The sequence below is a fragment of the Monodon monoceros genome, unplaced genomic scaffold (assembly GCF_005190385.1).
Source record: "Monodon monoceros isolate NGI ecotype Baffin Bay Population unplaced genomic scaffold, NGI_Narwhal_1 Super_Scaffold_22, whole genome shotgun sequence".
Taxonomy (NCBI): domain Eukaryota; kingdom Metazoa; phylum Chordata; class Mammalia; order Artiodactyla; family Monodontidae; genus Monodon; species Monodon monoceros.
In genome coordinates, this window is record NW_021703779.1 from 90,831,510 (window position 1) to 90,855,115 (window position 23,606).

At 41.7% G+C, this 23,606-nt stretch overlaps 1 protein-coding gene across 2 annotated transcripts in view; it reads left to right on the top strand.

Annotated features, from left to right (window-relative positions):
- The window catches only part of MID2 (midline 2), a 97,424-nt gene that overhangs the window by 53,543 nt on the left and 20,275 nt on the right, over positions 1 to 23,606 (top strand). For both annotated transcript variants that reach the window (XM_029239937.1, XM_029239938.1), the window contains exons 4-5: positions 21,946 to 22,053; positions 23,433 to 23,581. In XM_029239937.1, the coding sequence (XP_029095770.1) occupies positions 21,946 to 22,053; positions 23,433 to 23,581 (257 nt within the window). The remainder of the gene's footprint in view (positions 1 to 21,945; positions 22,054 to 23,432; positions 23,582 to 23,606) is intronic.

Sequence of the window (23,606 nt, forward strand, 5' to 3'; positions counted from 1 at the left end):
TGTATCCTGCTACTTTACCAAATTCATTGATTAGCTCTAGTAGTTTTCTGGTAGCATCTTCAGGATTCTCTATGTATAGTATCATGTCATCTGCAAACAGTGACAGCTTTACTTCTTCTTTTCCGATTTGCCTTCCTTTTATTTCCTTTTCTTCTCTGATTGCTGTGGCTAAAACTTCCAAATCTATGTTGAATAAGAGTGGTGAGAGTGGGCAACCTTGTCTTGTTCCTGATCTTAGTGGAAATGCTTTCAGTTTTTCACCATTGAGGACGATGTTGGCTGTGGGTTTGTCATATATGGCCTTTATTATGTTGAGGAAAGTTCCCTCTATGCCTACTTTCTGCAGGTTTTTTATCATAAATGGGTGTTGAATTTTGTCGAAAGCTTTCTCTGCATCTATTGAGATGACCATATGGTATTTCTCCTTCAATTTGTTAACATGGTGTATCACATCGATTGATTTGCGTATATTGAAGAATCCTTGCATTCCTGGAATAAACCCCACTTGATCCTGGTGTATGATCCTCTTAATGTGCTGTTGGATTCTGTTTGCTAGTATTTTGTTTGCTAGTATTTAGGATTTTTGCATCTATGTTCATCACTGATATTGGTCTGTAGTTTTCTTTCTTTGTGACATCCTTGTCTGTTTTTGGTATCAAAAACCAGATGGTGGCCTCGTAGAATGAGTTTGGGAGTGTTCCTCCCTCTGCTATGTTTTGGAAGAGTTTGAGAAGGATAGGTGTTAGCTCTTCTCTAAATGTTTGATAGAATTCGCCTGTGAAGCCATCTGGTCCTGGGCTTTTGTTTGTTGCAAGATTTTTAATCACAGTTTCAATTTCAGTGCTTGTGATTGGTCTGTTCATATTTTCTATTTCTTCCTGATTCAGTCTTGGTAGGTTGTGCATTTCTAAGAATTTGTCCATTTCTTCCAGGTTGTCCATTTTATTGGCATAGAGTTGCTTGTAGTAATCTCTCATGATCTTTTGTATTTCTGCAGTGTCAGTTGTTACTTCTTTTTCATTCCTAATTCTATTGATTTGAGTCTTCTCCCTTTTTTTCTTGATGAGTCTGGCTAATGGTTTGTCAATTTTGTTTATCTTCTCAAAAAAAGCTTTTACTTTTATTGATCTTTGCTATTGTTTCCTTCATTTCTTTTTCATTTATTTCTGATCTGATCTTTATGATTTCTTTCCTTCCACTAACTTTGGGGTTTTTTTGTTCTTCTTTCTCTAATTGCTTTAGGTGCAAGGTTAGGTTGTTTATTCGAGATGTTTCCTGTTTCTTAAGGTAGGATTGTATTGCTATAAACTTCCCTCTTAGAACTGCTTTTGCTGCATCCCATAGGTTTTGGGTCGTCGTGTCTCTATTGTCATTTGTTTCTAGGTATTTTTTCATTTCCTCTTTGATTTCTTCAGTGATCACTTCGTTATTGAGTAATGTATTGTTTAGCCTCCATGTGTTTGTATTTTTTACAGATCTTTTCCTGTAATTGATATCTAGTCTCATAGCGTTGTGGTCAGAAAAGTTACTTGATACAAGTTCAATTTTCTTATATTTACCCAGGCTTGATTTGTGACCCAAGATATGATCTATCCTGGAGAATGTTCCATGAGCACTTGAGAAAAATGTGTATTCATTTTTTTTGGATGGAATGTCCTATAAATATCAATTAAGTCCATCTTGTTTAATGTATCATTTAAAGGTTGTGTTTCCTTATTTATTTTCATTTTGGATGATCTGTCCATAGGTGAAAGTGGGATGTTAAAGCCCCTTTCTATGAATGTGTTACTGTCGATTTCCCCTTTTATGGCTCTTAGTATTTGCCTTATGTATTGAGGTGCTCCTATGTTGGGTGCATAAATATTTACAATTGTTATATCTTCTTGGATCGATCCCTTGATCATTATGTAGTGCCCTTCTTTGTCTCTTCTTTATTTTAAAGTCTGTTTTGTCTGATATGAGAATTGCTACTCCAGCTTTCTTTTGGTTTCCATGTGCATGGAATATCTTTTTCCATTCCATCCCCTTACTTTCAGTCTGTATGTGTCTCTAGGTCTGAAGTGGGTCTCTTGTAGACAGCATATATATGGGTCTTATTTTTGTATCCATTCAGCCAGTCTGTGTCTTTTGGTGGGAGCATTTAGTCCATTTACATTTAAGGTAATTATCGATATGTATGTTCCTATTCCCATTTTGTTCATTGTTTTGGGTTTGTTATTATAGGTCTTTTCCTTCTCTTGTGTTTCTTGCCTAGAGAAGATCCTTTAGCAGTTGTTGTAAAGCTGGTTTGGTGGTGCTGAACTCTCTCAGCTTTTGCTTGTCTGTAAAGGTTTTAATTTCTCCATCAAATCTGAATGAGATCCTTGCTGGTTAGAGTAATCTTGGTTGTAGGGTTTTCTCCTTCATCACTTTACATATGTCCTGCCAGTCCCTTCTGGCTTGCAGAGTTTCTGCTGAAAGATCAGCTGTTAAGCTTATGGGGATTCCCTTGTGTGTTATTTGTTGTTTTTCCCTTGCTGCTTTTAATATGTTTTCTTTGTATTTAATTTTTGACAGTTTGATTAATATGTGTCTTGGTGTGTTTCTCCTTGGATTTATCCTGTATGGGACTCTCTGTGCTTCCTGGACTTGATTAACTATTTCCTTTCCCATATTAGGGAAGTTTTCAACTATAATCTCTTCAAATATTTTCTCAGTCCCTTTCTTTTTCTCTTCTTCTTCTGGGACCCCTATAATTCAAATGTTGGTGTGTTTAACGTTGTCCCAGAGGTCTCTGAGACTGTCCTCGGTTCTTTTCACTCTTTTTTCTTTATTCTGCTCTGCAGTAGTTATTTCCACTATTTTATCTTCCAGGTCACTTATCCATTCTTCTGCCTCAGTTATTCTGCTATTGATCCCTTCTAGAGTATTTTTAATTTCATTTATTATGTTGTTCATCGTTGCTTGTTTCATCTTTAGTTCTTCTAGGTCCTTGTTAAATGTTTCTTGCATTTTCTCTATTCTATTTCCATGATTTTGGATCATCTTTACTATTACTATTCTGAATTCTTTTTCAGGTAGACTGCCTATTTCCTCTTCATTTGTTAGGTCTAGTGGGTTTTTATCTTGCTCCTTCATCTGCTGTGTGTTTTTCTGTCTTCTCATTTTTCTTATCTTACTGTGTTTGGGGTCTCCTTGTTGCAGGCTGCGCGTTCATAGTTCCCGTTGTTTTTGGTGTCTGTCCCCAGTGGCTGAAGTTGGTTCAGTGGGTTGTGTAGGCTTCCTGGTGGAGGGGACTAGTGCCTGTGTTCTGGTGGATGAGGCTGGATCTTGTCTGTCTGGTGGGCAGGTCCACGTCTCGTGGTGTGTTTTGGGGTGTCTGTGGACTTATTATGATTTTAGGCAGCCTCCCTGATAATGGGTTGGGTTGTGTTCCTGTCTTGCTAGTTGTTTGGCATAGGGTGTCCAGCACTGTAGCTTGCTGGTCGTTGAGTGAAGCTTGGTGTTGGTGTTGAGATGGAGATCGCTTGGAGATTTTCACCGTTTGATATTACGTGGAGCTGGAAGGTCTCTTGTGGACCAGTGTCCTGAAGTTGGCTGTCCCACCTCAGAGGCACAGCACTGACTCCTGGCTGCAGCACCAAGAGCCTTTCATCCACACAGTTCAGAATAAAAGGGAGAAAAAGTAGAAAGAAAGAAAGGAAGGAAGGAATGGAGGGAGGGAGGGAGGGAGGGAAAGAAAGGAGGAAAGAAAGAAAGAGGATAAAAGAAAAGAAAATAAAGATAAAATAAAATAATATCATTAAAATAAAAAATAATTATTAAGAAAAAAATTTTTTTAAAAAGTAAAAAAAAAAAAAGGATGGATAGAACCCTAGGACAAATGGTGAAAACAAAGCTATACAGACAAAATCTCACACAGAAGCATACACATACACACTCACAAAAACAGAAAAAAGGGAAAAAATAATAAATCTTGCTCTCAAAGTCCACCTCCTCAATTTGGGATGATTCATTGTCTCTTCAGGCGTTCCACAGATGCAGGGTACATCAAGTTGATTGTGGAGATTTAATCCGCTGCTCCTGAGGCTGCTGGAAGAGATTTCCCTTTCTCTTCTTTGTTCACACAGCTCTCGGGGTTCAGCTTTGGATTTGGCCCCGCCTCTGCATGTAGGTCGCCGGAGGGCGTCTGTTCTTTGCTCAGACAGGACGGGGTTAAAGGAGCCGCTGATTCGGGGGCTCTGGCTCACTCAGGTCGGGGGGAGGGAGGGTCACGGAATGCGGGGTGGGCCTGCGGCGGCAGAAGCCGGCAGGACGTTGCACCAGCCTGAGGCGCGCCATGCGTTCTCCCGGGGAAGTTGTCCCTGGATCATGGGACCCTGGCAGTGGTGGGCTGCACAGGCTCCCTGACGGGAGGTGTGGACGGTGACCTGTGCTCGCACACAGGCTTCTTGGTGGCGGCAGCATCGGCCTTAGCATCTCATGCCCGTCTCTGGGGTCCGCGCTGTTAGCCGCGGCTCGCGCCCCGTCTCTGGAGCTCCTTTAAGCAGTGCTCTTAATCCCCGCTCCTTGCGCACCAGGAAACAAAGAGGGAAGAAAAAGTCCCTTGCCTCTTCGGCAGGTCCAGACTTTTCCCCGTACTCCCTCCCGGCCAGCTGTGGCACACTAACCCCCTGCAGTCTGTGTTCACGCCACCAACCCCAGTCCTCTCCCTGTGCTCCAACCGAAGCCCGAGCCTCAGCTCCCAGCCCCGCGCGCCCTGGCGGGCGAGCAGACAAGCCTCTCGGGCTGGTGAGGGCCGGTCAGCACTGATCCTCTGTGCGGGAATCTCTCCGCTTTGCCCTCTGCACCCCTGTTGCTGTGCTCTCCTCCGTGGCTCTGAAGCTTACCTCCTCCATCACCCGCAGTCTCCGCCCGCGAAGGGGCTTCTAGTGTGTGGAAACCTTTCCTCCTTCATGGCTCGCTCCCACTGGTGCAGGTCCCGTCCCTATTCTTTTTTCTCTGTTTATTCTTTTTTCTTTTGCCTTACCCAGGTACGTGGGGAGTTTCTTGCCTTTTGGGAGGTCAGAGGTCTTCTGCCAGCATTCAGTAGGTGTTTGGTAGGAGTTGTTCCACGTGTAGATGTATTTCTGATGTATCACTGTTGGGCCCCCAGGAATTACTTCTTCTCATCTCTTGCCATGTCTGAGTTCTTCCACAATGCTTTCTTAAAGCATGAAAACTGCTGTACAGAGATTTGCATTTTCAAAAAATACATACATTTCTGAAAACAGAATTTTAAGGGTCAATAATTTAAGTGGAAAGAGTGCATGGTACTGATGGCGTCTTCCATTTTTTTACACCATGAAACAGCAGTATTTAATTATTCATTAGAAATATACATGTCCTTTGAAAAATCGGTATTAAATTTCTCTTCGTAAAGTATCTGATTCAAAGAAATCAACTGTAAAAGCATGTTTTTTACATAATTGGGAAAATTTAAATATGGAACAAGCACTAGATGAATGATATTAAGGAATTATTTTAGTCATTGTGATTGTGCAATAAAATATCCTTTTATTTTTGAGATGCAAACTGAAGTATTTAAAGGGTAGAATAATATAATGTTGTAGATTTGCTTTAAAATACTCCAGCAATTTAAAAGGGAAATAAATCAAACAAGTATAACAAAATGTTGATGGCTTTTGCAGCTGGGGGGTGGGTACATGAGGTTTTTATCTAGAGGATGTCTAGCTTTAAATATGCTTAGAAAATTTCATAATAAAATGTTTACAATGGTAATAGTGATGTATGTTCACTGCAACCAGTAAAACAATGCTAAAATGAATAAGGAAAACATTTTAATTTTCCCTACCTTCTCTCCAGTCAGAGTCACAGCCTAGCTTATTTTCTGTCTGCTGAATCCATTTCTATCAAAGTCCTATATCCCCCCTCTCGGGACTAGCTCAGTTTTCTCCCATGCCCACTTTATCTTCCTTTTTTTTGGTCACATTGTTTGAAGCTCTTCAGTGAGGTGAATGTGACAACAGGGAAAGATCCAGGTGCAAGAACTAAACCACATTACTATCTAAAGACAGACCACAAGAATTGGCTGCTTGTGGATGCATCCTTCCTTAGAAAATGCAGTTGGAATCTGGTGCTGGAGATGTGAGATTTGAACTCTAAGGGATCTTAGAAGTAACTGAATAAGTTAGTTCATTGTTCAAATAAGGCCAACCCAGCCCTTTAGGTTCTAGATGAGATTAAGAAGAATGAGAGAATGGAAATAAATTCCGAGTAATAACTGAAGCCTTTAAATGATTTGGGAACACATTCATATGTGCACACATACACGCCTACATGTTTTAAATTCCAAAACTATCTCAAGTAACCAACAAAAGATTACAGAAATATCAGTTGTAAATGATAAGCCATCAAGAGTTGAAATGCCAGTCATCCTATTTTTACAGTAATATAAATAAGTATAGACATAAACCTAAGACTGAATTTCAGCTTTCTGGGAAAGAAGTACTACATATTTCCAGTCTAGAGTAGCAAGTAGGGGTGTGGGAGGAGTGGGAAAGGGAATCAATATTTATTTAACTCCTGCTATGTTCCGGGTTCTGTGCTAAGGCTGTTATCTCTATTTTCTCATTTGGTTTTTAGAACAATCTGTGGGATAGGTGACAGTGCTTCTGTTTTACTTGCTGGAAAGATGGGCTCAGAGATGTTAAGTAACTTGTCTGAGGTCACTCAGCTTATAAGTGGTAAATCTAGAATTCAGACTCAGACCTGCTTGACTTTAAATCCAGAGCTTTTTCCAGTCTACTTTTTGCCTCCCGGGAGAAAAAAGTGCTGAGAAGAAATGGCACCTTAGCACATGAAAACCCTCAAAAAGAAAAAAAGGAAGGGTGCTTTTTCTCTCTAGTTATAGCTACAAAGAGAGTGATCAAAGAGCAGGATTTCTTTGATGGTTAGAATGAAACACGGGGAATCTGAAGGAGCCCTGGCTTTGAAATTAGAAAACCTAATTTGGGTTGTAACTCCATCGCTTCATAGTTTATATGACTTTGATAACTCACTTTACCTCTCTGGATCTCAGTTTCCTCATCTATAAAATGCAGACAGTAATGCCTGCCCTAGCAATCTTGTAAGGTTGTTATGAAGATCAAATGTAGAGATCAAATATACCTGAAAGCAGTCTCTAGTCTAAACCAAAACAACTACACAGCTATATTAACTACACAACTGTAACTAATGATTTCCTTGGTTATAGCAACATTGTATTAAGATGATCAGCTTTTTGGAATTTCCCAGCAAGTCCTTCTTGCTTCTCCTTTTCTTTGTATTTTCTCTAGGAGCTACTGGACTTCCCAAAGTGAGAAACTGAGCCCTGAGCCCTAGGCGGAAAGTACAGACCCAAAGTAAATCACATTCTGTGCTCCCTTATACCGTCACTATTTATGTATGGGTGAATCAGGTTAAGGGCAACATCAAGGGCAGACTTATAAGGGAAAAGAAGCTCCCAAAAGGTAGCCTTTTGTCTGAGCAAGTGTGAGGTTGGGGGACACAGACCTACCTGCTTTGTCCTAGTGAAGGTGGAGAGAGATTATGAATAACAGGAATTATACACACACAAACACATATGCAAACACTCACACATATGTGAGCCTCAGGGGCTTTTCACCATAAGGCAATGCCCAACAGGATAGAGTCCCTAGATGTAACCTAGGGCCATCGCTGATTCCAGTAATACTTGCATAATACCATACTTTCTGTTCATATTTTTGACAACTGCCTCTCATCTTTCCTCATCAATACCACAGGCAGGCTAACTGGTGAATCCCTGCTCTGTAGAGCAGGGATTGTGTGTGGGAAGGTGCATATTCATCAATGCATTAACAAGTATTTTAATGAGCCTCCAAGGTATAGTGCTCTACTATGCTTGGAGCTCAGAGTACAGGACAGATGGGGTCCTCTCCCTTAGGGAGCACCACAGAGGAAACTGAAACAGAATGTAATTACGGTATTATATTTTTGTAAGTGAGGGAATGTGTTAGCTTTCTTGCTTACACCCCTATTTCTTCGAGACCCACCCTAATATCTTTTGGGCTCTGAGCCTGGGGAATTGTGTTAATTATGAGGGAGCCCAGAGCAGAAAAACAGGGAATAACAAGCTTGAGCCAGCCAAATTCCTTCCCAGCCAAAGATGTGAAATGTAATCAGTGTTTTGTCAGAAATCAGCACTTGATCTCCTTTCTGGCATCAGCCTTCTGCTCTGAATGGAGGGGGAAGGTGATGGTCTGGCTCCTGGTAGGAAGAGAGACCATTTTATCTTCAGATGCAGGGTGAACTCTGTCCACCAGTGTGGAGGTAACTACACTTGGGCATGAGATCTAGATGCTTAGGTGTGGGAAGAAGAATAAGAAAAGGGACATGGTAATCTCAGAGAAAAGCAAATCGTGACCCAGTATGTTCCAGAAAGCAAAAAATATGCATAAACTGAATAAAAATAAACCAGAAGATAAAACAGTGCTTGCTTGTTTGTTCGGCAGAAAACCCCAGAAGATATAGTGGTTTTAGCAATAGTAGTCACAGTCATCACCATCATCAGAGCAGTAGTAGTAAAAAAACAACAACAACAACAACTATTTGACTACCTATTATATATCAGAAAATGTATTAGGTGCTTTATTTCTGTTGCTTAATCTAATAAGCATGTACAAAACCCTATGAGGCTAGATACTAGTATCATCCTAATTTACAGAATAGGAAACTTAGGCTGCTTGCCCAAGACCAGACAGAGCTAGGAGGCTAACGTGAGGCTAACTTCAGGTCTGACTTCAAAGCCCATTCTTTTAACAAATTTCAGTTTGGCTTTTGGTTCAGTAAAGGTAAACCCCTACCCCAGGACACCCAGGGATCCTTCCCAGCGAGTGCCCGCATGTGTGTGTGTGTGTGTGTGTGTGAGTGTGTGTGTGCGTGTGTGCATGCGCACGCTCTCTCTCAGTCTCTCTCCATCCCCAACCCCATCCCCACCAAGATAGCCTGACCAGGAGCTCTCCTCAGGACCCCTTTTTCTCCTTGCACTTTCCTACATAGAAACTCCTTAGCTCTGGTCTCTGTCCTGGCTCATGAGGCAGTCAGGACCCCTGGAAATACGTTCTCAAGGCATCTTTGTTACCTACTCACAGAACTGGACTTTTTTCTGGGGTCTCCTTTTTCACTGATGCTCTCGTACAGAATTTTTCAGGTCCGTGTCCTGAGGCTCTTTCCTGGTGCTTCTCTGTCTTCTTTCCCTACCCCCCAACTCCTCCACCCCCCGCAGCTTAGAAAGCAATATAGGCTCTTCTTCAGCTCTTTTCACTCTTCCACTTGGGCCCTTGCTCTTTCTAGTGACCATCTTCCTTTTCTGAACATGGATCCAGTTTTTTTTTCCTTTTGTCATCTGAAGTCCCCTGTCTCATAAAGAATGACTTATTTCTCAGAATTATGGCTTCCCTGACCTTAGCTGTCAGAGTGTGAATTTCCTTGGCTCTCGCAGTAGATTCCTTATTCTGTATGTATATAGGAAGTATCAGGATACCAAAGCCATCTCCCAGAAACAAAGGTTTTGGGGAGGGATGCTTATGTCAGACTTGAGTACAAAGTAGGGCTAAGTGCTCCCCACGGTCTAGTCTGAGGCTAAAGAAGGCATAATCTTTCATTGGCTCGCCCTGCTCTCTTTCTCTTACATAGTTCTGTGGTTGTGAAAGGCAGTTAAAAGGAGCACTTGGGGAAAAGCCCTAGACTCGGAATCAGGAAACCTGGTTTCTGATACTGGCTCCGCCGCCGCCCACTAGCTGCATGACCTTGGGCAGAGTGGCCAGTGCATCACGTTACACTGCCTACTTCGCTGTATTAGAATTACCTGATTCTGTTTTGTGTCCTTCATTGGACTATAAGCTTCTTAAAGGCAGTGGCCATGACCACGCCATATTCATTTTGGAAACCGCAATTCCTCACTGGTCTCTCTGACTCATGCTGTCCCCCCTCTAATCCATCTTCCACATTGTTGTGGGAATGATCTTTTTAAAATGCAAAGCCCACATGTCACTCCCCTACCACAAACCCTTAATGGTTCTCCATCACCATTAAGATAAAGATTTATAAGACCTATCATGATCTGGACCCTACCTACCTCTAGCATGTGCTTTTTACTACCTGCACTTTATAATTTGTTCATTCATTCCACAGATATTTAAGCATATTTCTGCCTTGGGCCGGGCATTGGGAACACAGTGTGAACATGGCCCCTGCCCTCACAGAACTTCCACTCCTCCCCTTTTCTCCTGGCTGACTACTACTTGTCTTTTAAGACTCAGCTCAGGCATCACCTCCTCCAGGGAGCCATCACACATGCTCTGTACTTCTCTCTCTCGCCTTACCCCGTGTACCTGGAACACCCTATGCATGCTTCTGTCATAGCACTTCTATGTACTGATCTGTCTCCCCACCAGACTGCAAACTCTGAGAGCGGGTACTGTGTCCTATCAACTTTTTTATACCCAGCACATGGCTTGGTACACAATAGGTATTGAGAAAGGATAACTGAATAAACAGTACCCTCTGGTGGCTGACTGTTGTAAGTATACTCTTTTATGCATCATAAGGGTGAGCAAAGCACAGCCGATTATCCAGAGGAGGTAACTTTTTCTTTCTTTTAACATTGGGTGAAGAACCATTTCAGAATATGTGATCTCCTAGCACCCAGGTTGTTATTCCGATATCTTTCCAAATCTTCCATAATGCAGTAAACAATATGTAAATGATAGAACAAAATTACCATTTTGAGTAATTATGTAAAAAGAAAACGTTAAGGGAAACTTGTCTCATGTAATGAAGAAATGTAATCTAGTATACAGTTTTGCATTTGTCCTTTATTTCAGGGCCAAAATACTCACATTCATTCATTAATTCAACAGATATTTGTTGAGTACCCACAGTGTGCCAGGCATTATTCTAGGGGTAGTGAACAAAACAAAGTCCTTAACTTTAAGAAGCTTACATTCTAGTTGGGGGAGACACACAATAAACAAATATATTTTTATTAGAGGTTATAAGTGTTATGGATAAATATAAACCAGGGTGCAAAGTGGAGTATGAGATGAGATGCCATTTGAGCAAAGGCCTGAAAACATATTAGTTATAACTTCAGAAAAATACATAAATGTTGGTTCACCAGACCTGCCTAAATCACTGTGGGACATCTAGAGTTTTCTTTCTTTCTTTTTCTTTTCTTTTCTTTTTTTTTAATATGACACGTGACAGCTATGACAAGGTCCTTACACGTCAGCATTGGCTCCTACTCAACTCTCTGGACTCACCCATCATGAAGCATCCTGACTCTCCTCCTACTCCATCACCACCCATTAATCTGAACTAGACCCACTGAAGTTCATTAAGGTCCTAGAATATTCTAGATCCTCTTTGACTCCAGTCCTTCCCACCTGCTAACCCATCTGCCTGAAGCTCTGCTTCCTCAACTCACTTTCACCAAACTAACTCTTACTTAAGATTAAAATCACTTTCTCTAAGAAGCCTACTGCAGCCTCATGAGTCTGGATCAGGTGCCCCTGCTGTATTCCTTTAGCAACCTTATCTCAGCACTCCTCACCCTCTATGTGCTAACAAATGCTCCTTCAATAGGCCAGGAGACTTTAACTGGGGAGTAACCTAGAAAATGCCAAACATTTTTTTTTTTTGATGTTGGGGGTAGGAGTTTATTAATTAATTAATTTTTGCTGTGTTGCGTCTTCGTTTCTGTGTGAGGGCTTTCTCTAGTTGTGGCAAGCGGGGGCCACTCTTCATCGTGGTGCGCGGGCCTCTCACTATCGCGGCCTCTCTTGTTGCGGAGCACAGGCTCCAGACGCGCAGGCTCAGTAGTCGTGGCACATGGGCTTAGTTGCTCCGCGGCATGTGGGATCCTCCCAGGCCCGGGCTCGAACCCGTGTCCCCTGCATTAGCAGGCAGATTCTCAACCACTGCGCCACCAGGGAAGCCCTCTTTCTTTTCTTTTAAATTTTGAAATAAGTTTAAGCTCATATAGAAGTTGCTAAAATAAACCTAAGTGTCCATCGACAGATGAATGGATAAAGAAGATGTGGCACTTATATACAATGGAATATTACTCAGCCATAATAAGAAACGAAACTGAGTTATTTGTAGTGAGGTGGATGGACCTAGAGTCTGTCATACAGAGTGAAGTCAGAAAGAGAAAAACAAATACCGTATGCTAACACATATAAATATGAAATCTAAAAAAAAAAAATGGTTCTGATGAACCTAGGGTCAGGACAGGAATAAAGACGCAGACATAGAGAATGGGCTTGAGAACACGGTGGGGGGAGGGTAAGCTGGGACAAAGTGAGAGAGTAGCACTGACATATATACACTACCAGATGTAAAATAGATAGCTAGTGGGAAGCAGCCGCATAGCACAGGGAGATCAGCTCAGTGCTTTGTGACCGCCTAGAGGGGTGGGATAGGGAGGGTGGGAGGGAGGGAGATGCAGGAAGGAAGAGATATGGGAACATATGTATATGTATAACTGATTCACTTTGTTATACAGCGGAAACTAACACACCATTGTAAAGCAATTGTACTCCAATAAAATATGTTAAAATAAGTAAGTTCCTGTATCAAAAAGGGAACTGTAAAAGATCATTAAAATCTAGCAATTTAAAAATAAAAAAAATAATTTAAAAAATTAAAGAAAAGAATTTGCTAAAATAATAGAGTTCCAACATACCATTCATCTCCTCTTCCCCAGTGTTAACATCTTTCATAACCACGTAACTATTGCAATTAGGAAATTGTCATTGGTACAATATTCTACTAAGCAAACTACAGACCTCATTCAAATTTCGCCAGTTTTTACATGTACTCAAACTTTGGGGGACGGGGGAGTATGTGTATTTCCATGAATTTTATCCCATGTATAGATTCATGTAATCACCACTATCATCAGAACAATACAGTTTCATCACCCCCAAAAACCTCTGGGGTGCAAACTCTTTGTCGTCACATCTGCCCCCTGGCAACCACTGATCTGTTCTTCATGACTATGTAACTTGTAGAATATTATATAAATGGAATCATACTTTATGTGACATATTATGATTTGCTTATGCCACTCATCATAATGCCTCTGAGATACATTTAAGTTGTGTGTATCAATAGTTTTAAAAAATTTTATTGTTGATGTTCCACAATTTGTTTATTCATGCCTCTACTGAAGAGCATTTCAGTTGTTTTTGGCTAATACAAATAAAGCTGTTATAAACATTCATGCAAGTTTTTTGTGTGTTTAGACATACATGTTCATATTTCTAGGGTAAATACACAAGGGTGAGATCTAGAGAGTTTTATATCTTCAGAGGGGGTTATAAGCAAGTGCTGTGCTTCACAAAACAAGCAGTAGAGTAGGAAGAACACTGGATGGGGAGTTAAAGGATCTTGCTCCAGCCTTGCCCTGTCATTGATCAGTAATATGATGCTGGGTAAGCCCTTCTTCTCTCTAGGCCTCATATTTCTTTCTTTCTTTCTTTCTTTCTTTCTTTTTTTTTTTTTGAGGTACCCGGGCCTCTCACTGTTGTGGCCTCTGCCATTGCGGAGCGCAGGCTCAGCGGCCATGGCTCACGGTCCCAGCTGCTCCACCGCATGTGGGATCCTCCCGGACCGGGGCACAAACCCGTGTCCCCTGCATCGGCAGGCGGACTCTCAACCACTGCGCCACCAGGGAAGCCCTAGGCCTCATATTTCTATCTGTAAAGTGAGGAGCTAGGAATTGATGATTTCTTCAGTCTTTTTAAGATCTGACAGTTCGGTGGTTCTGAAGAGACAGAAAGGAGGTTTCTGCCTCATTTCACATAGGATTTATAGCTATATATATAGAATCCCAGGTGCAAACCTAGATTATGCCTCTCCTGCTTCTTGCACGTTCTAAACAGCAACCTTGTGTGGAAAGAGAATATGGGGGAGAAAGTAACTAACCCTAAGGCTACCAAGGTTTGGGGGTCTGATCCCTGAGGAGAAGGGACTCTAAAGCCAACAAAGAATTGCCACATGGCACAGGGCCATTCCTAAGGCATGTATGTGGAGCAAATTGTCCTCTCTGTTGCCAAAATTTTTGTTAGTTAAACTCAGGGTGAAATAAATATGGAATACGTGTATGTGTTGATATACATGTGTGTGCATTATATATTCTAAGTGTTACATTATATGCATTTTTATACTATATATTAGTTTCAAAATCAGGAAGGAATTACACAAAATGTTTGTAATAGTTAACTCAAAGGAATGTGATTATCTTGAGAGGCAACTCTGAGAGGAAAAGAAGTATGTTTATGAACACGTTTTCTCTGTCTCTGTTTCTCTCTCTCTCTCTCACACGCGTGCACACACACACACACACACACACACACACACACGCACGCTGGTTAAATCACGGACAAGAGCCAGGCTGCCGGAGATCAAATGCTGGCTCTGCCATTTACTAGTTATATGTATGACCTTTGGGCAAATTACATAACCTCTGCGTTTCTCAGTTTCTTTTGTAAAATGGCAATGATAACAACAGTGCCAACTTCATAGGGTAAGTGGGAGAAGTAAATGAGTTAAAATATATGAAGCAATTCGAACAGCATCTAGCACATCGTAAGCACCCACAAGCTGACAGGAAACGTGTCTGTCAGTCGATGTCCATGTCTGTCTCGAGGCCTCCCACAGCATGGATCCCTGGGCCCAATACTCTAGGGTTCTTACACTTCAAGAGATGGCCTGGCTGCTACCTCCTCAGCCACACTACTTTTCTAGTGTGCGTGATCCACATCCTAGATGGGAGTGATCCACTCCCATCCCCCACCTACCTCTACCCTGCAACCCCTCATCCACTCCTCTGCCAAAAAATTAAACTTAAGCACTGAGGCAGTAGGTTGCTTAACTATGCCTCAGGAATTTTTCATTTTTTTGTCTCTTAAGCTGCAGTTACTCCAGTACAGGGGACTCAAAATCCTATTAATAGTTTTACGTGTCCCCCAGTCTGTTAAGTGACCCCCTCCCTCCAAATCCAATGAAACAGATAAAATTCATAAAAACAGCCCTACTTCATTTAGTTATTTTTATGTAAAGCTGGCAGAATCATCTTTGAAATGTTGCAGTGTTTTGCTCTGGAAAACGAAAAAGAAGGTAGTCTCGTCTTCCTCTTCCTGCTATACATTTGAACCTTCCTTATACGAAGGGCTGCGGAGGTGGTGGTGTGTGTGATGGTGTCCTTTAAAGTGTGATCTGGATTAACACCTTAGCTTAGATGCTGCCACAGTAAGTGCAACATCTGTATCATAAACATCGTGGTTTCTTTTTTCCCCCCAGCTTTATTGACATATAACATTGTGTTTTAATTGACATATATCACATATAACATTGACATATAATTGACAGAAAACATTGTGTAAGTTTAAGGCGTACAATGCGATGATTTGATATGCTAATATATCACAAGATTACCACAATAAGGTGAATTAATACATTCCTCACCTTACATAGTTACCTGTGTGTGTGTGTGTGTGGTGAGAATATTTAAGATCCACTCTCATAGCAACTTTCAAGTATACAATATAGTCTTGTTAAGTATAATCAAGGAATCTAAAAAAAAAACCTGAACTCATAGAAACAGAGAGAACATTGTGTTTTCTTGACTGCATCGTTACGAGAGTAATGAATTCTTTGCAGCTCAGCAAGGTGACAGAGTTGTTCGTAACAATTCCTTGATAATCCTTCAGATGTTCAATTTACCTCTCACTTTTCCTTCTCATCTCCTTTGCACAGAAAGTGGCTGCGTGTAGAATGAAGCCCTCAGCCTCTTTTCTCTGACATTTTGGAGTCTGAGAAGGTGGGGCAATGGTCACCTGGGTGCTCCTGGGCAAGAATGGGAAGTGAGAAATGTGTTGTGCCCTTCCACTTCTTGGAATACTATGCCTGCTTTTTCTCTCCACCTTGTTCTCAGCTAAGATGGTTAAGGTGTTACTATGGCATTAAGATCCAGACATTTTATCCAGGTACGTTCAAAGACTCCAAATGACAGTGCAGCTTTCCATAATATATCTGCAGTCTCCGTTTCTAGCCTTATTTCCCTCCCTTGCATCTGTCAGGCTGATCTGCTTTACCCAAACACGTTCTTTGCTTTCCTGCCTGTGTTTTCGCTCATGCTATTTATAGTATTCTCTCTGCCTGGAATTCTCTCCCCATAAACCTCATCCTTCAAGACCAGCTCAGCTGCATGAAACCTTCCCTAATCCCGACTGTCCTTTTCCACAGGCCAAATTATTTTCCCTTCTCTATGCTCCCCTAGAGCTGTGTTTGTATTCTATTGCTTGTTCTGCTATTCGTTAAATTGTAATTAGCTGAATTCACACTCATCTTTTGCACTAGACTATAAGTGCCTTGAAGGCAGAAGCTGAGTCTTTTTCATCATTTTGGTCCCACTCAGGAACCCTTGTATATGGTGTGGGCACTCAATAAGTGTTTGTTGAAATAAAAACATTTCCAAATGATCTTTAATGCTGGCATTTCAAAATCTCCTAGGTGGAAGGGGAAGATCTATTTGGGCAGAAGGTTTCAGGAAATAATCATTTATTTATTTATTTTACTTTTGGTTGCACTGGGTCTTCGTTGCTTCGTGGAGGCTTTCTCTAGTTGTGGCGAGCGGGGGCTACTCTTTTTTTTTTTTTTTTTTTGCTGGGGGCTACTCTTCGTCGCGGTGCACGGGCTTCTCATTGCGGTGGCTTCTCTCGTTGTGGAGCGCAGGCTCTAGGCGCGCAGGCTTCAGTAGCTGTGGCACATGGGCTTCAGTAGTTGTGGCTCATCAGCTCTAGAGCGCAGGCTCAGTAGTTGTGGCGCACCGGCTTAGTTGCTCTGCCGGTTGTGGGATCTTCCCGGACCAGGGATTGAACCCGTGTCCCCTGCATTGGCAGGCAGATTCTTAACCACTGCGTCACCAGGGAAGTCCAGGAAATAAACTAAGCTGGCATTGATCTTTTAGAGTGGAGTACACTAAGATGGAGATGCCGAGGAGGAGTTCTATTACCATGTAAATAAATTGCACTTGAGTCTGGGTAGAGGGCTCATCCACTATTTCATACATATTGTTCCACCTGAACTCCAGTGTGGTGCTCTGCAGGACTGATGGACGTGACTGAGCTGAGGGGAAGGTATGAGTGGTGACGTTTCTCCTGGGGGTGGGCTGGAGGGAAGGCTGATGAACTTAAAACCCAGAGATAAAAGACCTGTAGAATGAGTGTGTGGGAGATCTCCCAAGAAACTATGAAATAAGCTCTCTAAAAGGAGGGAAGGGTAAAAGGTTAGTCCATTTACATTTCAATAGGGAACAGGAACAATGACCAACATAACTTTTTGCAGTCTCTTAAACCTTGGCAACTTGTGGCTTTTGTGAGCCCCTATGTACTGATTTCCTTGTAGTGACCAGCAAGAAAATCCTTCAAATAGGGAATGTGTGTCTTTGTGTCAGAGAAGGATGGAAATTGGGGAAGACTAGGTCTGACTGGGTTTAATCTTTGGGCCGGGAGGTAGGAAAGAACTACAGGAAATAGAGGAGGGTGGGCAGTTGGAAAGAAACATGAGAGTCAAATTCTTGCTGCCTTTGGGAGGAAAGAAGAGAGCACAGAACAGAAAAGATCTGGAGGCTTAACAGGAAGGCCCATGTTCCCTAGTGCTTAGGCCTTGGAAGACTGGTGCTGAGACTCAGTCTTAAACATGAGAAACTGCCCTTCCTTTACACAAACAGATTGCCAAGATTACTCTAATGGTATTTTCAGGGAGGATAGATGTTTCCACAGACATAAAGCCACTTAGGCAAACCCACTAATCTAAACCAAACTTCAAATAAAAATCTTGAGTCTTCCACAAACCACCAACCAACTAACCAATGAACCAGCCAACAGATCAACCGACCAAGAATGCTTATCAATATAACCCCAGTTGTTTTCAGCTGACGGTTAATAAGCAAGTGAAATACCTCACTGCATTTTCAAAGAAAACTGCAAACATGGAAAATACCAGGGCTTTCAAGTGCCTTCCAAGCAATTTGAGATGTTTTATTCACATCATGAAGACAGATTTTCCCTGGAGTATTTCCTGTTCAGAAAACACTTAAGGACCCTGCTCTTTTGGGCTGCTTCTTGACATGGAAAGATTTTAATGTCACTGCTTTAACTTTAGTTTGGGATTTTGCCTCTTCAGCCAACTTTCTGCTCTACTAGTTGCATCTGGCTGTTTTATCTTGCCTGATGCAACTGTCCAAACCCCACCCAAGCTCCCTCACTTCAACCTACATTTTCTCTACAAAATGCATTTACTATAGTATATTTTCTAATGTTTGCCATTCCTATTTTGATTTTTCACTTTGCTAAATCCATCAATAAATGTTTCTTATGTGTTTGTTATGTTTAAGGCATTGTGTCTGTTACAGTGGGAGAAACAAAGTGTCATAAAACCTTTCCTCAAGGAGCTTGCTGTCTAATTGAAGATTTTCAAGCAAGGGGGTGCGTCTCATATTTGACCGTTCCTTTCAGTTCCCATTACCCTCCTTGGCTAGGCCCTGTTCACATCACAATAGCCTCCTAAATTGTCCCCATGCTTACGATTACCCCCAGTCACATTAAGCCCAGTTCATCTTCTTAAAAAATTTAATTATAGTCATTCTCCCACCATCTTACCCTCTCCCCCACTTCCCAAATTTTCAAAGATACCATATTGTCCAAAGAGTAGGGTTCAATCTCATTAGCTTGGCTCAAAATTTCCCTCCTTCTCACCTTTTAAATCTGAGTCCTATCCATCTCCGAGGCTCAATTCAAGTCCCACTTCATTCAAGCGTCTTTTCTCCACTTCCCCACTGAGAGTGATCTTTCCCTTCAATTTCTGTAGATTGTAGCCTTCACCACTCATTGATATTTCACTTATGCTAACTTGGCTTGTTTGCTTTATATGTATGAGGCTTTCCCCCATAAAATTGGCCAAGGAACCAATAAGCTGAAGCCCTTATCACCCTTTGTACTGCACATTTATTGAGGGCAGGGCCTGAGCATAATGCATTGCACACAAGAGATGATTAATACATGGTTGATATGAAGATGGTGGTGATTTTCCCTGGTTTCAGGGTGTAGGGTGGATTTTGGGGGGCGGTTACAAAGGAAAGATTCTAGAGGCAGGGGGATGAATTAATGAGGCTTTTACAATAATAGTCCAAAAAGATGATAAGGGCTTCAATTTATTGTTTCCTTGGCCCAGAGCCTCACTGTATTACGAGAAGAACTTTAGTGAGATTGAAAAGAAAAGGAGGGTAGGACTCTGGCAGGACTGCTGTGAATTTATGTGGGGGATGAGGGAGAAGTAGGTAACTGAACCTGAGCAAGTGCAATAATGATAGTAGAAATAACCAAAAAGAGGAAATCAGAGGTGGAAGCTGGATTTAGAGGGAAAGTGATGAGTTTGTTTTTAGAGATACTGAGTTTAGGGTAACTTGAGTAACCAAGTGGACATGTCTGGCAAGCAGTGAGATACTGCCCCCCGTTCAATTCAATGCAACAAATATTTACTGAACGTAGTAAATGGTATAATAGAATTATATATAAAGTACTATGGGAATATAAATAGGGAACCAACTGTATCCAAGCAGATGAGAAAACGTTTCAGAAGTGACGATCTTTGAGCTGGGCTTAGAAAGATAAGTAGAACTTTGTTAATGAAGTGACTTTCCAAGTGAAAGGAGAGTCTTGAGCAAAGGCACAAGACATGGATGTGCATGGCCTTCTAGGGGAACAACAGGTAGTCTGAAAAGACTAAACAGAATGGGATGACAAAATAAAGATGGATGGTGCAGAAGAGGTAATGATTGTCAGGAACTGAAGACAGGATTCTGTTACACTACACTGGAGAGGCAGTTTAGTGTGACGGTTAAAGGTGTGGACTCTTAAAGTCAGACCCCCTGGGTTCACATGCCATCTCTGCCACTTACTAGGCGTGTGGCCTTGAGCAAGTCACTTAGTCTCTCTGTGCTCAGGTTTCCTCATCTGTAAAATGGGGCTAATGGCACGTCCTTCATACGGTTGTTTTGATGATTGAGAGAGCTAGTATATAAACTGATTAGGGCAATGCCTGACATGTAGTGAGTGTTATGTCAAGGTTAGTCCAAGGGCTGAATTATAAGAAACAAGGCACCATACCACTGTGTACTATACCATCAGCAGCCTCAAGAGGAAACTATAAATGGGAACTAAGTCTCCAAATAGTCTAAGCACAGATCCAGGGAGCACTAGATGAATCTCTTATTCTCACATGAGTGGGAGTTCTTTGAGAGGGTGATATTGTCTGCTTTGGAAAGGTAGATCCAATTTAGGGAGACAGTGAGGAGTCTGAGAAGCCAAACTAGAATGGCCTGAGTGGGACTGTTCATTCAGGACAAATGGAAGCTCTCATTGTGGCATTTGCCCCTTGGAAAGTGGAAATAAAACAAAACAAGGTTGAAATTCGGCAAGCATATTTTATTTCAGTTAGGTAAGAAACAGAAAATTGGCCAGCAGGGACCTTAGAGGGTGAGAGAGGAGGCAGCAGGGTCCAGCGACAGGTATTTTGCTGGGCTTGGGAGTATGTAAAGGAGCCCTTTGAAGAGGGCTAGCAATTGGAAATGCAGCCCTACCTTGCTAATGAAGCACATCTGGCCACTTGAGTTCTGGTGCTCTCAAGTAACCCATTGTCTATTCCTCGGCTTTTTAGAGCTCTACTCGAGTGATCCTTGAATAGACTCTTGGAATGATTGTGCTTCCCTGTGTGACTGCTGCTGAAATGGAACTGAACCTTGTCCGCCCACCTCGCCAGCCAAGGGGTTTCCCTTGACACGTCTTGGTTTGAATACTGGTCTCACCACGTCCCAGCTGTGCAATCTTGAGCAAGTTGCTGAAATTCTCTTAGCCTCAGTTTTCACATCTGTGAAATGGAAATAAGAATAGCTCCTATATTTTAAAGTGGTTCTGATAATTATATGAAATAATTTATCTATCAGTATAAAGTAATTGACACATTAAATGCTTAAAAGATGTAAGTTCCTTTCCCCTTCCTTTCCTTTTACACTTAGGCAGCCCAAAGATCCTCTGCCCTCATTTTAGCCCAGCTGGGGACTTCATATCATCTAATGTCAACAGTAATAGAGATGGGCAGAAGGACAAGTCAGTACATGGGAAGACAATGAAGAATGGTGGCTTTTTTTTCACCCCCTACCCTGACTTGGCAGTAAAGATATTTTGATATAGCCAGTGTCCCCAAGTAGGAAAGGTATTCAGATACTGGACAGCCCAAAGTGAGAAATATCTACTAAGACATGATGACAACTATGTGAAAATATATCTACACAATCATATATTTAATGTGAAGATATAGCTATGCATTCATATATTTTAAAATGGAAACATTTTCTATATTTTAGAAAGGAACAAGGAAAACTGAAAACACTTTTGTTAGGATGATACATATACGTTGTTGTAATGTTATCTTAATATTCTTGTGCCTGTGGAGAGGGATCCTCTTTCCCTGATGTACTTAAATCTCCTTACCCTCTTTCCAAAAGAACAGTAGGAGGACAGGGTGCTGGAGTAAAGGGAATTTCACAGTGGGAATAATATGCCCCCATCTCATCTGTCCTTCTGCCCAGCCTCCATTAACCATCATGATCTACCAGAGGCCGGAGAGCTTCCTATCTGTGGTGCTTCAATGCCCTTGCATCATTAATATCATCATCTCTACCCTTCTTCTAGGAGTGGATCTTATGAGGGAGGTATGGAAGAAGTTATGCATGTTTAGCTATCAGTCCGAAACTTTGAGAGCCCGCAGTGGACAAAGGCAGAAATCACTGTGTAACACTCTGGACTTTCTTGGCAGGTGAATACTGCTATGCATGAGGCAAAACTTATGGAAGAATGTGACGAATTGGTAGAGATCATCCAGCAGAGGAAGCAAATGATTGCTGTCAAAATCAAAGAGACAAAGGTAAAGCACAGCAGTTCAGTGAGGCCAAGGCCGAGTTGACTTTACAAATGTCCAAGCTTCAAACCGATGGTTCCAGTTTGAACTTGGATCATGAAAGCAAGAAGAAATGAGGTTTTAGGGAGATGGGCAAAGAAGAAGCAATATTTGGCCTGGTGCTATGAATTCAGTCAAAATGATGGCAGTTCTGGGGTGTTGGAAACGTTCTATATCATGACCTGGTTGGTAGTTACATGGGTGTGTGTATATGCAAAAAATCATGGAGTTGTACACTTCAGATTTGGGTGCTTTACTGTGTGTATGGTATAAGTCAATACAAAAAGAAAACAAAGTAATGGTAGAAATGTGGACCAGAATTACAGAAGGATCATGACTGCCATTGTAAGGACTTTGGGCTTGATCTGAAAGGCATTAGGAAATCATCCTAGCTTCTTAGGAAGGGAGAAGACTGATAGATACGGCAGAAGTGTGCAGTGTAGATCAGAATGGGATGATACTGAAGTCAGGCAAGCATGTTATGAGGCTTATGGAATGATTCTTGGCATGAGTTGATGAAGGCCTAACCAGGGAAGTGGTAGCACAAACGGAAGGGAAGAGCATAGCAGGCGTTGCTAGCAAGGAAATGATGGGAACCATCGACTGATTAGATATAAAAGATGAAGGAGAGAGAGAGAAGGCTTCCAGGCCTTTAGCATGGGAACTGAAGAATCGTGGTCAAGAAGCTCAGGTGTGAGCCTCTATGCAGCTCTGTGGTTTTACGCTTGCTGGTCTGCTGGTCAGTATAGTGACTGTGAGCTCATGCTGTGTGTACAGTGTGAGAAGTTATGAGAGCCTGGAGCGATAGCCATTACTTTGTGCCATGCTGGGTGGTTCCAACTAACACAGGAACTGAAGTGTCCGAGAACACAGATCTGTGAACACATAGGTATGCTTAAAGATGCTTAGAGAAATACATACATAGAAATGTAGATACTCATAAAGAAAAAGGAGGTGCTTTTTATTAAACATGTATGTGACAATAAAGTGTCAACAATGGTGATGTCTGGGTGGTAGGGTTTCTTTTTATTTTCTAAATTTTCTGTAATGACCACACATTGCTTTTATAATAAAAATAATTAATGTGATCAATAAAAAGAGGAGGTAGGTAACCTGGAGTATATGACTGTGTTGCAGGGTAAGTAAGTGGGCTGTAGGTGGTAGGAGGGGTTGACAAAACAGACATGGTGGGTAGGGTGACAAGGTGAGTGCTTAGTACAGGGACCATGGGATGTTAATAGGTCTTATTTTTAGAATGACTGCAGCAGATCTCCTTCATGTTGTTTTATCATTTTTAATTAACCACTGGATGTGTTATCTTATTTTTCTTTTGCTAATTCTTTAAGGTTATGAAACTGAGAAAGTTGGCACAGCAGGTTGCTAATTGCCGCCAGTGTCTTGAACGCTCAACAGTCCTCATCAACCAAGCTGAGCATATCCTGAAAGAAAATGACCAGGCGCGGTTTCTCCAGTCTGCAAAAAATATTGCTGAGAGGTGAGTTCCTTATGTTCTTGCAGCA